The sequence below is a fragment of the Ochlerotatus camptorhynchus genome, unplaced genomic scaffold, assembly GCF_037179485.1.
Source record: "Ochlerotatus camptorhynchus isolate MF236.1 unplaced genomic scaffold, CSIRO-AGI_Acam_v1.1 ptg000401l, whole genome shotgun sequence".
Classification (NCBI taxonomy): domain Eukaryota; kingdom Metazoa; phylum Arthropoda; class Insecta; order Diptera; family Culicidae; genus Ochlerotatus; species Ochlerotatus camptorhynchus.
In genome coordinates, this window is record NW_027040887.1 from 4,153,277 (window position 1) to 4,170,215 (window position 16,939).

At 37.9% G+C, this 16,939-nt stretch overlaps 1 protein-coding gene across 10 annotated transcripts in view; it reads right to left on the minus strand.

Annotated features, from left to right (window-relative positions):
- Window positions 1-13,663: 13,663 nt before the first annotated feature.
- ATP8A (ATPase phospholipid transporting 8A1) overlaps window positions 13,664-16,939 on the minus strand; it is a 366,350-nt gene continuing 363,074 nt past the window's right edge. For 9 of the 10 annotated variants that reach the window (XM_065233367.1, XM_065233366.1, XM_065233373.1 and 6 more), the window contains one exon: window positions 13,664-14,992. In XM_065233367.1, the coding sequence (XP_065089439.1) occupies window positions 14,770-14,992 (223 nt within the window). In that variant the 3' untranslated portion in view covers window positions 13,664-14,769. The remainder of the gene's footprint in view (window positions 14,993-16,939) is intronic. The other variant, XM_065233378.1, reaches the window with a different exon arrangement.

Consider the following 16,939-nt stretch of genomic DNA (forward strand, 5'->3'; position numbering starts at 1 on the left):
GAAAACGTCAGACAGAGTAACGTCAAAATGGAATCAATGATGACAGCTGTATTTTATCGCTCTTGATGATGATGATGATTTATTATTTGAAAGCGGAGCGTTGAAAATAAAGCGACGACTTATTCGCTACGCGCGGGGTTTTGTTTCGATTTAAATATTATCGCGCTTATGTTTATTTCACCCATTTCACCCAACTATAGGTACTAAAGTGTGGGAAGCCAAAAGTAAGTAAAGTCCCATGTACTCAATTAATCATGTTTTGTTGTTTTTGACATCATCCACATCAAGAGGGCCAGTCACTTTCGAATGTATGGGAATGGTAGGAAACCATTTGGAAATGCATGAAAATTTTCAGTTTTTATTCATTATCGTTTTTATGAGGAGTTAGATGCACAAAAATTGCACGAGTACATTATTATGGTGATAAGGCAAAAACTCGTTAATTTTTTTCCTTCTGTGAAAGCGGTCACAAATCGCGGATTTTCTGATATTCTCCATACTGCAAAAATGATTTTCCTACCAATGAAGGGGCGACATCTCTCGGATCTTCTATAGCTACTATTGTGTGTGGCAGGATTATTTCTCAAAAAGGGAGTATACCATCTGCTTTCTGATTATGGCCGTACGACTGCGCCCATTGATTAACACACGACGGCTATTTATCCAGGATTCGCTTCTTAAGCCGCTGCCATAAAATACTATCTAAGTTACACACCTGTGTATAATCCTTATGGGCGGGGTTGCATCGCGCTTATGAGTGGCGCGCTTCTACCGTAACCAAATAAGAATTTAACATAAGCGCGACAATACCCCCTCAAACTAACTATATCATCTGATAGAGCAAATTATCTCTTAGATGCTGGTGGCGGTTTGCCGAATTGAGTCTATATTCATGAAAAATCAACGTTTATTGGCAAATCAAAGTTGGCACTCGTGGAGAATAGAAGAACTATGAGAGTGATGATGTTTTCAAAATTTTACACGGTGAGGTATTGGCAAATCAAAGTTGCCACTCGTGGAGAATAGACGAACTATGAAAGTGATGATGGTTTCAAAATTTTCCACGGACAGGTATACGAGTGCAATCTTAAAATGCTTTTATTTTGAAAACTGAGCATTGAATTTAAATCTGGTTGTTGCTACAGTTGTAGAAAAGCTGAAATCTATGCATACACCTAAAAATCTGAAAATAAATTATTTTTTTCTATATTATATATCTATTGAGTAGTCCTTAAGTTTTCTACTAACGTAGCACTAACCAGATTTAAATAAAATGCTCCATTTGCAAAATAAAGGCATTTTAAGATTGAACTCGTATACCTCACCGTGTAAAATTTTGAAACCATCATCACTTTCATAGTTCATCTATTCTCCACGAGTGCCAACTTTGATTTGCCAATACGAGTGCAATCTTTAAATGCTTTTATTTTGCAAATGGAGTATTTTATTTAAATCTGGTTAATGCTACTCTAGTAGAAAACTTAAGGACTACCAAATAGACATATAATATAGAAAAAATAATTTCTTTTCAGATTTTTATGTGAAGACATAGATTTCAGCTTTTCTACAAGTATAGCAGCAACCAGATTTAAATAAAATGCTCCATTTGCAAAATAAAAGCATTTTAAGATTGCACTCGTATACCTCCCCGTTGGAAAATTTTGAAACCATCATCACTTTCATAGTTATTCTATTCTCCACGAATGCCAACTTGGATTTGCCAATAGTCATTGTTTACATTTGGTAAATAGGCATTTTTTAAATGTTTCTCTAGTTATTGTCGCGCTTATGTTAAATTCTCGCGTCACTTTTCAAATAGACCAATGTAACAAATGTAAACAAATCGAGTTAAGCGATACAAACTATTGCTCTTCTATCATTGTATGTTAGCGTTAGCGTTAGCGTTAGCGTTGTTATGATATACTTCGTAGATTGGATACTAGCGACACTCACGTCTCTTCTGAAATTCTCAGTTAGACTACTTTCAGGAATAATGCTGAGGAGTAAACATTGGTTCCAATCTAAACAAGAGTGACAGAAGCATGACTGGCGCTATTCCCGGCCACGCCCATCTTTACCATAACTAGGGATAGGGAAGGAAATGTTGATGTAGTACTTACTTAACGAGAGGCCACCGACTTAGCGACACCCTCATAAGTGCTACGGAGTTGGAGGGTTGGGTAGGGTATTCGGTTAGGATTCACCTCAAGTTGGCGATGCAACCAAAAGTATGTATTGTTTATTTGTTGTTTATTTAATCTCTCGATAGCCGGCTATCGAAAGAACATATTAATTTTTAGTTATAATGAATTTTAAGAGTCATGACGGAGAGCTTGGAATTAAATCCATGATTTTCTGCTCAGTAAGCAAAATCGATCCCTCGAGGGTCATCGAGCATTTTATAATCCACAGCGCTTTGAATAACTATTATTTACGATAATTACATGAAATAAATAAAATATAAACTACAAACAAAACGTGACTGCTAAAATCTCAAAAAGATATTCTCATAAATATATTTCACGCCACCAGGAATCTCAAAACCATTAGACGTTATAATGATACTCTGCACATGTTAGACACAAGAAGAGGCCAAAAAGCAAGCGTCCGACACACAAAATCCGTCAGTCACAATCAACGATTCTACGAATCGTGAGCGCTCACGAATCATAAAACCGCTGACTGCGACACTCTGAAAGCGAAATTGACAGGCTCTACGCGTCAAACACCCGCCCTCCAATCTCCTCCCGCATCCAACAATACAAATCTCCATTACAACATCTAACGAATTCAAAACTTCGAAAATCACTCATCTATAACAAGTGAGTGGAAGCAACCCTGCATGCAACCATTCTTCATAATACACTTTTTCTGCATATCTTTCTATTAGGCCTGTGGACATGCGTTAGCTTCGAAACTTCTAACCAAACTGGGAAAATTTTCAGATCACAAAAAAAAACTTGAAAAAAACTTTCAAAGGTAATTACAAGTATTTATTTTACATTTATTTTATTGATTATTTTACGCAAAAACGAGCAAGTAATATTAAATCTCTTGTATCATATGCTAATGCAAACTGACTGTAACAAAAATAATATGCTTAAATAAAATAAAATATTAATAAAATTATATGCAAAATTTACTAGAAGATCATTACTTTATTGGTGAGAAGTTTTTAATAAGCCCTCCCAGTTCCTCTGTATACAGAACAAATCTGATACTATAATCAGAATTGCTCAGTCTGCATGAAGCAGCCGATTGCATCAAGGAAGTTCTATTAACAACCAAGAATCAATCGTTTGAGGCATACTGAAGCATTAAGAAGGTGATATGTGTCACTATAGGAAATCATCATCTTTGCAAATATAAAGAAATTAAACATAACCCTTTGCTTCAGTACCGTCAACCTCCATGTCCATGGGGAGGGTATTGCTCTTCTATCATTGTATGTGATACAAAAACATCCATCCAAATATACTTTCATTTGTTCAAGATAATCATACGTAAAAAATTGTCCAATGTACAGTTTGAAATGATGGGTACACGTTTGTTACTTCGGTCATTCGGACTGCCTAACATGATTGGTGCTCAATTTCTAAAGGCGGGGCCAACCTAAAGTTAGATACTCTACTCTGAAATCTGTGAAAGGGAATCTAGTATCATGTAGACAAAACGTCCAATGTAACACTCATTGATTATGTCATTGAGAAAAATCGTCCAATGTAACATCCCGAAAAAAAAATTACAGTGAAATTTTCAGTGGAAACAATGCTCTAACATTAATATTTATTGTCGACAATAAAAATAATTGTTATAATGTTGCATTGTTCAGAAAACGGCAAAACTGCTACCTAGATGTACAATGAATGTACATAATAAAATGTTGTTACAATGATTTTTATCGTATTTTTCATTTATTTTATTGTTAACATGATTCGATCATGAACAATAATGAACAACTCTATTGCAATAAAAATTGTTGTTACATTAAATATTGGTGTATTTTCATTGTGGGTTACTTCACGAACAATAAAAATAAATCTGATTGAAGCATGCAGACTATGAGAGGGTCAGCAACACTGCCAATGTAATCAAGATAGGCGCTGCTCGTATGGCTCTGGCTTTGACAGTTCGTTTGGCTCAAAACCAGGCAGTCCGCGTCCACTCATATCTTATCCTAGACCCTCTCTAAAGCTTAATGGAGACCTTTTCCGTGCAGTCAATAATCATACAATAATAATAAAAAATTCCACCACTTGAAGATGTCAGGAAGGAACTCTCAGGTGGAAGCATATTTCATGGGTGATTCTCTCCAGTCGAATGCATTAACTTATCAATGACGCTCAACCACCAAGGAGACGTGACCTAGGGATATCGAGCGCAGGGGAGTTGGCCTGTATTTCTCACAAGTTCCGGATCGAATCTCGATCCATAACCAGTAAAAAAAGGACCACCCGTAACAGACATACCACCCCCTTCCCTTCCCGGGGCAATGTTTTATTTTTTCGATTTATTGTTAAAGTCGATAAAGTAGATCTGTCAAGCCAACACATACACTCTAAAGTACACTGTTATTTTTTTTAATCAATAAATTCGCCAACCAACAGTAAAATAACAATAATATATAATGTTATTAAAAAAAATATATATGGGAAAATCACGAAAATTTCATTGTTAAGATACTTAACAACCCCCCTTTTTTATTGTAAATTTTCCATTTACCATGAAATTTACTGTTTTGTACAACATAAATCAAGGTAAATTTATTGTAGACGTAACAATATAAATCATTGTTAAGACAATAATTTTCGTCTTATTGTTACATTGTTTTTTAATGTATTTTTGTTGTTATTTTTTTTCGGGATGTCCAAAGTACAACGCGACTTGTCAAAACGTCCTATGTGGTTTTTTCTTTGTTGTCGCATGACATTCAAAGTTAAATTGTGATTTTATCGTTTCTACTGAATTTTCAATGTTATTATTCACTGACTCCATTAAAAATAGTTTTGCAAAATGTAATGTTTCTAAACAGTTTAAATAAAAATCTGTCGAACTTCAACTTCGATTTTCTCAAAATGGTGGATATGTTACATTGGTCTATTTGAAAAGTGACGCGATAATTCTCATTTGGTGACGGTCGAAACGTGCCGCTTATAAGGGCGATGCAGGCCCGCCCATAAGGATTATACACAGGTGTGTAACTTTGATAGTATTTTATGGCAGCGGCTTAAGGACCGAATCCTGGATAAATAGCCGCCGTGTGTTAAATCAATGGGCGCAGTCGTACAGCCATAATCAGAAAGCAGATGGTATACTCCCTTTTTGAGAAATTATCCTGCCACACACAATAGTAGCTATAATGAAGATCCGAGAGATGTCACCCCTTCATTGGTAGGAAAATCATTTTTGCAGTATGGAGAATATCAGAAAATCCGCGATTTGTGACCGCTTTCACAGAAGGAAAAAAATTAACGAGTTTTTGCCTTATCACCATAGTAATGTACTCGTGCAATTTTTGTGCATCTAACTCCTCATAAAAACGATAATGAATAAAAACTGAAAATTTTCATGCATTTCCAAATGGTTTCCTACCATTCCCATACATTCGAAAGTGACTGGCCCTCTTGATGTGGATGATGTCAAAAACAACAAAACATGATTAATTGAGTACATGGGACTTTACTTACTTTTGGCTTCCCACACTTTAGTACCTATGTAGTTGGGTGAAATAAACTCGGAAAACAGAAGAAAACTGACGACGAAGCGCATCGCGGGAGGGATGAAAATCGAAAACAGATGCGACTCTGTTGAATATTCCAGGGCTGGTAGCAGGTCACTTTTTAGTGACTTGGTCACTATTTTGAAGCCAGTCACTAAAAAGTCACTTTTTACATCAACAAGTCACTAAAGTCAATATTTCTCTAAAAATAGTCACTAAAGTCACTTTTTCACTACTAAAAATAGAGTGAAATTAAAAAATATCAAAAATATGTTTAAATTGAGTACTTGGCACTAAGATAGTCTAAAGTAGTTTTGACAAAATATACATATCTGTTAAAAGAATTAAAATTTTAACCAGGGTGACCAAAAAAACAATTGGGAAATTCCTTCAATTTCGATTAAAAATCGGAGAAAATATACCTCCTTTCCCAGAAAATGAATACGCCTTTTTAATGTACCACCAACGTAGAGTGCGCCACGCGAGTTCGAGAAGAAACGTCAACCAAACCGTTTGTTTACATCAGAATAACTATTTTTCACAACGCAAATTAAAGCATTTTTCATTCAACATCTTACCAATTTCTATCGGTAATTGTTTTATTGTGCGATTTTCCACAGATCTGAACTGATTTACCCTACCTTTACTTACCCATTTCTAATTTTCCATTTTTCGCAACAAAAATATTCCTGTGCACCAGCAGGATGTTTGCAAAAACGTTACAGAATTAAATTTTTCAACTGTAGATTAAGTTTTGGAGCATCTCAGATGAAACAGTTTATCAGAAAAAGTAAAAAAGTGTTCCGCCTTTTGGGATCTTCCGGTGAACTATACCGTGGTCCCCAGGGTCCATATTTCGGTCACAACTCCGAATTCATTTTGATAAGACGTTTATGAGTGGTTTCGAAAAATCCGTGGAGCTCTAGGATCAGTTTCATGAATTGACCACTTTTACGGATGTTCCGGATCTTCAGATCAGACTTGTGTCCTACCGAAAACTGAATCGTCCCAAAAGGTGGCCAACTTTCTGCTAACAACTTTTAAGAAGACATCAGGAGTTATATCTTCAAATTGCCGTACAATCAGTGTTTGGTCCCAATTAGCTCTAATCCCATATGCTACATGTATTCGCTAATGCCGGTTCCTATAGTCCGGTCCCTGTTAACCGTACTATAGGAATCTTGACTGTACGTCCAGGAGTGCCTGGAAAGCGGCTGCTATCATTCCTAAGCAACATAATAGACCTGTGCTGTTTTGGCTGAACTTGGCGAGCTGCCACTATAGGAAAAAGGCAATCGAGTGGTACAATGCGAACAACGTGGTTGTGGTACCCAAAGACCACAACCCTCCCAACAGCCCAGAACTCCGCCCTATCGAGCGGTATTGGGCCTTGGTCAAACGGAATCTAATAAAAAAACTAATAAATCCATGGAAAACGAGCAGCAGTTTTAATCTAACTGGCGTTCGGCGGCGAATAAGGTCGATGAGACCACTGTGCAAAATTTAATGGAAGGGGTTAAGCGGAAGGCACGGCAGTTCGGATTTGGCAAACCAAAAGAATAAACGAACATTTTGTTCTTTTAATAAATGAATTGAACTACCAAAACAAAAATAAGACGATTTTTGCGATATGAATTTTGACTCAAAGAAACGATTTTGTTGTCAACCAATTTTTGCGCGTTCCAGTTTTAATACGATAGATGAGAAGATGAAAGTATAGAGTTGATAGTTCCGTTAGAATACGGCAGTGTGAAAATTGTATATAGAGAGTAGAATTTTTCCACTCGCATGGACTCGCAATATCACGCGTGATTACGGAACAAAATATCGTACTTGATATTGATTTTACAAGTTCCTTTGATATTGCGAGACTATTCACAACGTGCAAAAATCAAGCTGAGAGTTGACTCAACACAAAAATGATTCCGTTGCACATCGTTTTCTTAGAAAGAGAAAGTATAGTTTGCTATCTCTTTTTACTTTTCACCGATGGCAGACACGAAGTGACTGCTGCCAGCCGTTATGGAAGTTTCGGTTGCATTCGGGTGTAAAACAAAAATCATGAAACTCAATTGGCAAATCAAAGTTGGTACTTGTGGAGAATAGAAGAACTATGAAAGTGATGATGGTTTCAAAATTTTACACGGTGAGGTATACGAGTTCAATTTTAAAATGCTAATAATTTGCAAATGGAGCATCTTATTTAAATCTGGTTGATGCTACGTTAGTAGAAAACATAAGGACTACTCAATAAACATATAATATAGAAAAAATAATTTCTTTTCTGATTTTTAAGTGTATACATAGATTTCAGCTTTTCTACCACTATAGCAGAAACCAGATTTGAATAAAATGCTCCATTTGAAAAATAAAAGCATTTTAAGATTGCATTCGTATACCTTCCCGTGGAAAATTTTGAAACCATCATCACTTTCATAGTTCTTCTATTCTCCACGAGTGCCAACTTTGATTTGCCAATTTCACCACAGTTTGTTGAGCTTTGCTGGTGAGTTTTGCTAGTTTGATATTTCGAGCTGCGGTATCACAAATACTAATGAGGAAAGGAATTCCGCATTTCCTTTTCCCAAGTCCTTTTCCTCTCCTTCCCTTCCCTTCTTCTCTTTTCAGAAAGCGAGTAATGGCGCTATAACCATATGCCATATAGGGCTAGGACAAGAGTTAGTGCTCAGGTTCCAACCGCTAGAAGAAAATGGTAGCGAGCAAGGGCGCTATAACCTAGGCGAATACAGCATTCCCTCCGTATAGGTTACGTCCGCACACCGCTCTCTGTTGTCCTTCGACTGAGGTCGGCTGGATCGATTGAGGGATGGCAGTGGGTTGGCGGTGCCGTCCACGCTTGTACGGAGGGAGGACTGTACGCTCGAACACAAGGGGTAAATACCTGTGTTCCATCCCAGGAGATCGGACAACCAAGGAGTGTACATTAACTTTCTTAGCTCTGTCACTCCCAACGATTTATATAGCCTATTTTCAAATCCTGCATACGGAGCGGTTGGTACGGTATGTCCCCGCTCTTTGATTACCTGTGGATTAAATGTTAACCACTGTCTATACTTATTAAGTAGACATGGTAAACATTCACTTCCACAAAAATTAACTAAACGCTACACAGTAGGCCTGGCCGCTTTATTGTTTGTTTCACATCCTTGATGTGCAGCAGGCATTAATAATGACAAGAAAAATGATAGATGTATCATTTTCCAGGATTCTTTCAAGTACTGGCTGTGTATGTGTAGACTAGACTAGACTAGACTAAAAGTAAAAAAGTGTTCCGCTTCCTATGTCTCAAGGCAAAAATTTCTGCTCACAACACTCTTTTTGACGTTCTCCTATTCACCACCAGAGGTTGAATCGATCGTTTAGTTCCCATTAAAAAGGCCTATCGTAAACCTTAAAAACCTTCCAAAGGTATTTGTCTGTGATAGATTTTCAAAAGTCTTTCAAGAATGATTAAGAACTTTAAAAAATCCAAAGTAAATTTTAAAAGAATTTTAAAGGATTCTAGGGATGACACCAATATATATACAGACTACGATAGTCTCATGTAAAATAAAGTGCTATGAGAACCGATTTCTTCATCTCCGCTTAAATCTTAAGCCAGGTTTACCTATATATTTAAGCTTGGCTTAAAACATACGTGTGTCGCTTATGATTATTGTTTAAATTATTAGAGACGCTATTTCAGCTCCGAAACAATTTTGGAAATAATTCCAATATAATTGAGAGTGCATCTAAAGAGAGTTCTGAGAAGGATTCTATGATGATTGGATGAGGATTTTAGGTTCAATTCTAATAACAATTAAGGGGGTTAGAAGGAAAGGGGTGTAAGTTACTTTGATCGATTCTCTTCATCAGCTTTCTCTGTTGATAGTTACAGCTTTATAAATTAAATTATTGCGCTATTTCTGCCACATAGTTTGATAAAGGAGGTTCTCATCTAGTATCCAGAATGACACACGAATCAAGGAATTATTAACAAAAGAGAAAGTCGATGAAGAAAATCGATCAAAGTCACAAGAACACCTCCACAAGTAGATTTACGGCTGTTGTTAGGATTCCGATCGCAACGAAAGACCTCGTAGTCAGGACCGAAGACTTGACTGGAAAGTGTTCGATAATCGAACCACGTTTCGCACAGGACAATGACAGCGTAGCAACAATCCGATACAGCTAGGCGGTACTCTTCAACATCAGAATTCATTCCACCGGCGCTTTGGTAGAAGATCACGACGTCCTGCTTGCGGCAAGGAATCGAACGACTGCTTCCCCTGGAAATCATAGATATATCACACACTTAGAAATAACTAATTTTACACGTGACGGGATCCATCCTTGACATTAAAGATGAGACGTAAACAAACATGTCATGTAATTTTAATTGCTCCGAGACTGAAAAGTTCGTTGCTCGACGAAAATTACGTTTGTTAAGCTATATTTCGCGTCTGTTATGTCTCAAATTTATGTCAAAAGTGACGCTCGTATATGTCACTCTCAGAGCACCTAAATTTACACGATTTTTTCTAGGTGTGCAGGCAATAACACACCATCATCAAGTCTGATTGGTCGCCATAGTGAGAGGGTTGGAAGACCCCCTCTCCACATCCGACAGCAGGTCCGGAACGACTATGATGAACGAAGGCTGCTGATGGCAGGACTGAGACGGAGGGATTGGGGGCTTCCATGGGGCTTTCTACGGCGCGTTCCGGGTTCCCAGTATTGGGAGTTACAGAGGCATCATCAAAATGACTAACATAGTCCGAATTGCTGAAAATTTGATCGGCATCAGGCAGTGAATAGTCAATATATTGATTGTACTTGCCTATAGAGGCAAGGTGGAAGACTCCTAATTCATATCCAGCCACAGGTCCAGGACGACTATGCTGAACGCTGGCAGGAATCGGCACGACTGGGCTGGAGGAAATAGGAGCTTCCAAAGAGCGGTCTATTGTGTGTCCCGGAGATGAATTAGGATTGTTCGAACAGTAAAACGGATGTTGTGAATGAGCAGTTCAGAAGTGCTTCTCAACAGCCGGCAGATGCTTGAGGCGTTGCACTGAAACACGGAAGCTGATCAGGAAAATTACTGTAACTAATGTATGCATACTTGCCTGAAGACGATGGTTGGGAGACCCCACCACCGAACTCGACCGAAATAGAACGACTTTGATGGCGGGAAACAGCTAGCGCGACTGGATCGAGTGGTTCGAGGTCTCCCATAATACAACAGGCAGTGCGTTCTGGTTTACAGCGTTCCAATTCACAACGCGGCATCGAATTCTGAATCAGCATACTGGGTCTAGTCCGGAGATGGAAGTTGAGAACTTGGAAGGTCCCGGAACAGGAGAGATCGTAATGGCAGGCGTGTTCAAACGAGACATCCACATGTTTTTTTAACTGTCTTCAAATTCACGGAACAAAATTCCTTTCGGCCATGTATCCGATGTAAGAGCAACTTCACGTAGTTTGGGAGCCAATCCGACTATGTACGATATGAAACGCATACGGCTGATGTCGTATCCTTTTTTAACTAGTGGCACAACCTTAATCGGATTATCGCACTGTACACAACCTTTGACCAGCTTCTCGATTGATTCCGGTTTCACGCTAGGATGTATACGAGAAAGGTACAGCCAAAACAGCTTGGTGGGTTCAGGGACAGTAAGGACCTCGGTAAAGACATTGTCATGCGTTACTGCTTTAGTACCACCAACAAGTGGTTTGCTGGTGAGCGAGCCTTCATCGCGGCGCCGTTTTTATGGCGATTGACGCATAAGATCGCCGGAACTCAAGTGTGTTGGAGTTGTCAATGCGATTCGTTTCGACAGCTGAGCGATCTGCTGTCCTTGCTTAGTCATTTCCTTCCTAAGCTCAGCGATAGAATTAATCGCACTACCAAACGACGAAACAGCAGTTTTGAACCGGGCACATTTCATCAACTTAGTGCACTCGTTGCACATCCAAAACAAATTCGGGCTAACCTTGTTCAACTTTGTGCCGCCGCATTTCTGGTGAATTATCCTGTTGCAAAAAGCCATGCAGGAGACGAATTCTTCATCGCCTTTAACTGGTTTAGCACATTGGTCACAGGCGGAAGTCATGCTGACTCAGTTTACAGATCTAATTTAGAAACAGCGGTGGAGATGCTCTAATACGCAAGGAGGAATTGGATTCTGCAGAGCGTTTGATATCGACAATAAAGCCTACAGGCCGAAGCGAAACGAAAATCGAAGCACGCGGAAAATCATGAAATTTCCCTAGCGAAAAAGGTTGTGAAAAAAATGTTTGTTGAACATTTTCCAGTTTCCTTTTTTCGCAGTTTACAGTTCATGTGAAACGAAATCGATCTGTTTACACCTCCTGTGAAGTGAAAATCTGACAGATACGCTCTTTCTCGAAACGTCAACTTTTCGCTTAGCTGCTGCTCTTTCCGCTAGCGCTGCATGCGCGAAAAAAAAAATATACGTAAGCGAAAAATATACGATCCACAAAATTAGATTTCGCTGAATCGTATCTGTTTACAGTTCAAAGCGAAGTGAAAAATTTGCCAATTGCGTTTTTCACGCAGGAGAAAAATTTAGTATTTTGTATGAGGTTCTCGCTTCGCTTCGATCTCTATACAGGCCTTAACACAAAAGTAAACACTACTAGATGTCCGATTAGATAACTTTTTCACTGTTTTCACAACACGAAATATGCTTCAAATAGACGATTATCGCAACGAATTGCACTTTCCACTAACAATCGGTTCAATTTTGCAAGTCTACAGAGCGGGAAAAACGAAGAACGATAGCCCGTATTATAAAAAAATCATCAAATTTAACAGCGCAAAATCACGACGATGTGAATAACAACAACGATACTTTATGGTTGACGGTGTGTGACGTCAGCTCTGTAAAGCAGCGGGCTCAACTGTGAGTTGTTTTTGATAGCCTTGTTACGCTCAATTTACAGTGTACTAGTCACCTTTCGCGTCAATAGAGCCGCTAGTGTCGGGAAAAATCATGTCTTGGGGTTAATAGAATAGTGAACCATATTGTTAATTTATAATATTTGCTATGTGTGTCAAAATAAAATAAGAGTGACTTGCGGCCTATCCTGCTAGTACCACACCCAAGCCCAAAGTAAGTGCCTTTACATAAACGTGCTGCGACATGGTCATCGAATAAAATATATACAGAAGTGATACTGTCACTAACGGCTAGAACTTTGGTTCTCTCAAGCCATATGGTTCATCAATGACGGAAAGCCACCCATGACGGCACACTGCCACGACATGAGCTAGAGATGCCGGCTGTTATGGCATGATATAAGGCCCTCCCACCAACGTCAAGGTGCAAAAACTAGCCATGGGGAGGGAGATCACATGAACTTCGTGCTGTGGGAAACTAACTACGGCTGGTCAAAGGATCCATTCCAACGGTTTTTGAGAAAACTCGTCCGTGTGACACGTAATATTTTATAGCAACACTTAATTGAAAAGACTATTATACATTTTATTTACAGCTAATTTGATTATGATCTGCATTTGCGGGAGAAATTTAATGTTTGCATGGGAAAATGTATGGGAAACGGAACGAAACTATTCATTTGCTTGTCAAAAATTCAAAAATTGATCAATTGACTTGAATTGGGAAAACTATGCAGAACAACTTTGTTCAAGGTCAAAAATCGAATCGCCTTCTGTACACAATGTTACTTACCTTTTACTTTAGACCAAGTGCTCCTCGCATGCCAAAAAGCTCATATATATACGCCTGCAAGTATACACGGGGCACTACACATTGTATGTGAATTATGTAATATCATGACGATCATCCTAAAATTACCGGTGACTTCAACGCCCGTCTAAGACAGGAACCTAACTTCTCATTCAAATTGTGGCCGTTTTCGGATACCAAACGATGTTTACAAACTACGGACGAATCGGATAATTTTCGTTTATTCTTTATTCACTGGTTTCAATTAGTCCCTCCCAACAACAGACAGTTAATTCAGTACATTCAAACGTTACGCGGTTCGGTAGGTCGCCCCTTATATAGTGATCTCCGAATCCAGATTGATGATTGGAGAAACTGAGAACCTCTTCTACAGACTAATCTAATCTAATATAATCTTCCGTTACCTTTAGTGGCTACTGATTTAAGGTGAAAGTTTGTGTGTGTGTGTGTATGTGTTGTTACCGTTGTTCCATCAACTAAGTTAGTTAGTTGTTTCCTCTTTTGTTTTGCTCCACAGTTAATTTGTTTGGTTTCCATTGTTTGTTTTGTGTTCACACTTGTGATATCTATTCAATAAGTTTAGGTAATAATTTCCAATGTTTTGTTAGTGTTAGTTATTTTTCGTTATCAAGGCGCGAACAAATTCTTCATTTTACGTTTTAGATTCTTCTTGGGCTGGTGTCGAGTGAAAGTACAAGTTCTGTTAATAGTAGATTTTTTTTTCCTTTCTATTCTAGAGTGAACTCCCTTTTGACGTTTTTATTCCCCCAATGTTAACTTTTTTTTATCGTAGAAAACTAAACTGTGTACTAAAAGTAGAAAAAAAGCCTCCTGTCGAAGTTTTTAAAAAACATGGAAATAAAAAAAGTATTTTCCGAGAAAGTTATTTGAATAAGACAAAAGCTTCTATAGTTTGTATAGTTGATTTGTTTCGTATTCTTTTTTTGGTACAAAAATAATACTTTTTTCTTGATATTACCTTTTTTCCTTCATTTTCATCCCTCGAAATTTCGATCGCCAACTTAGAAAACTATACATATACTAACTGCTATAAATACTTTCACATAAAATAAATAATCTCAATTTTCCTCTACTATAAATATACCCTGGCCGCTTAGACGTTAAACAGTTTGTTTTCTGACATTCTGACACAAATATACTTATATTATATAACTGATAGTGACTATACAGATACATTTACACAAACATACTTACGCGGGTATCTCTTTCCTCTTGCTAGGCTTTTCCCTCACACAGGTAAAGATGCCATTTTGGGATCGACGATCACGATCGATGTCGGATAGAGACACATTAGAGTACACGAAGTAAGCTGCTCTGATGACTGCGATGTTGCTGATAGTTGTGGTGGTGACGTTTGCGTTTGCGTTTTAGCACACGGAAAAATAGTTTTCGTAGTAAAAATCGAGTCGGCACTCTCAGTTCCCATCCGGTTTGGGCAGATTGGTGTCGTAGGCTCTGATAACGTCGGTTTGCGTCACGTTGCCACCTTCCTCTTGCGAAAAGGCGAAACCATCTGGAAGTGTACGGCGGGATTTCGAGGTTCGAGTGGGGTCGGGGAGGAGGATCGTTTTTGACGGGTGAGTATGTCAGTTTGTGTGTGTGTGTGTGTTTGTTTGTATGTTTTTAAGAGTATGCGGAGGAGAAAAAAATTACAACAATTAGTGTTTTTGCTAGCTTGGTACGTAGTTTGTAATATTTGATTGTATGTAGTTGATTACTAAATAGCTACTCATTATTGATTGTTTTGTGTTTGATGGTTGTTTCTGTAAGAGAGCAATACTTTCAGTATAATTCGTTAGATCTACCGGAACAAATTAAATATATGTATGAACTATACTCCTTTGTACATTTGAGCATGGGAATTGTTGCTGAATAATATGCGGAAGCTTTATTATAGGATGCAGCTTGCAGGACTATGTTACAACCCTGAAGTTTGTTTTTAGTAGTTCATATTCTTTTTTGGCTTTTATTACGTTCCCACTGGGACTTTATGCTTGGTGTTCTTTAAGCACATCTACAGTTGTTAAATGAGAGCTTTCTAAGTCTGTACCATTTTAACATTAGTATAATTGTGTGGCAAATACAATCATACCCAAGTAACATTTTACGTTTGATGAAGTACTACAAGGCTATTATAAAACAACATTTACAAAACCCTGGGCAGGAGAGCTATGTCTTTATTACATCCAATCCATTAAGACTAGAATCTATCTAGTTGGCCCACCCCGAAGAAGGTTTTGAAGGGGATATTTTTGAGACACTTCAATATTGATTTGCTGCAAAAAGGTTATATGACGAAAGCATTGCGAATCATTTGTAATCCCTATCAAAATTACAATAAAAACCATTTGGCATCAATGCTTGTGGCATTTGCATTTGACGCTTGCTAAGCGCTCTAAAAATAAAGCATCAATCAAGATAGAAAAGAGATACATATAATTATCATCCAATCTTGCCAAATTCATTGTTGAAAAAAGATGCTGAAAGAATTACCAAAATTATGAAAACAGTTCTCATGCTGTGGTCCATTTTTGGGTGACAGATTAAATCTTTTGTGAAATGTGCTTTGGAAGATCGAAAAAAATAATCCCGCCTTCAGAAATCGTTGATTTTACTAATTATTTTCAATTTAGGAAACAAAGTATAGTCGAATTTCACTCGTTGGGCTATCTTTAATTGGGCTACGTTTTAGTTGGGCTCACGTTAGATGGGTTGTAGCCTACCTAAATCGAAGTCAAACGTCATTTCTGACAGTGCTGATTCATTTTCGAGGGGCTCATGGATGAACAAGTATCCAATTGCTCAAGGATTGTGATGATAATAATCAATCGGTGTATCCCTCAACCCATTTTCCCATTTTCAGCTTGACAGCTCAGCCCAACTAACGAAAGCCTTTCACTAAGTGGGCTATGGGTTTAGCTGTACAGTTGACTGTACAGTTATTTTTATATAAATCATTGGGTCCAGCAGAGGTAATTTGATTCGTAATATCTATTACTGCTCATTGATGAATTGATGAGATTAAAGTTATTTTCAAGGAAAAACGTCTTGAAAAACGAAGATAGTAAAAAAAAACAAATGGAATAAAAGCAATATGGCGCTGGCATCAAAATTGATTTTCCATTGGCCAATTGTGAAATAGCTATTTTGCTTTCATGAAATCGCTAACAAATGCAAAACGTTTTAATTCGGCTTCAATGAAGATAATTTGCAGACTGAATTGTTTTTATCTGAGTTTTATAATGGCATTAATGGTGGCAAAGTTGTCTGGAAAAAGTTAAACGTCAACATTTGTTTATCTTTCGATAGTTTTGTTGTGCCATCATTGCACCGAGTTGCGTGGCATCCTCGAAAAGCATCAATTCTCGATTACTTTTTCGAAGGGACGTATCAGCTTTTGTAAACAATGCATTTGATCGTCGATTTGACGTAACTGGTAGCTCTCCCAATAATACTAACA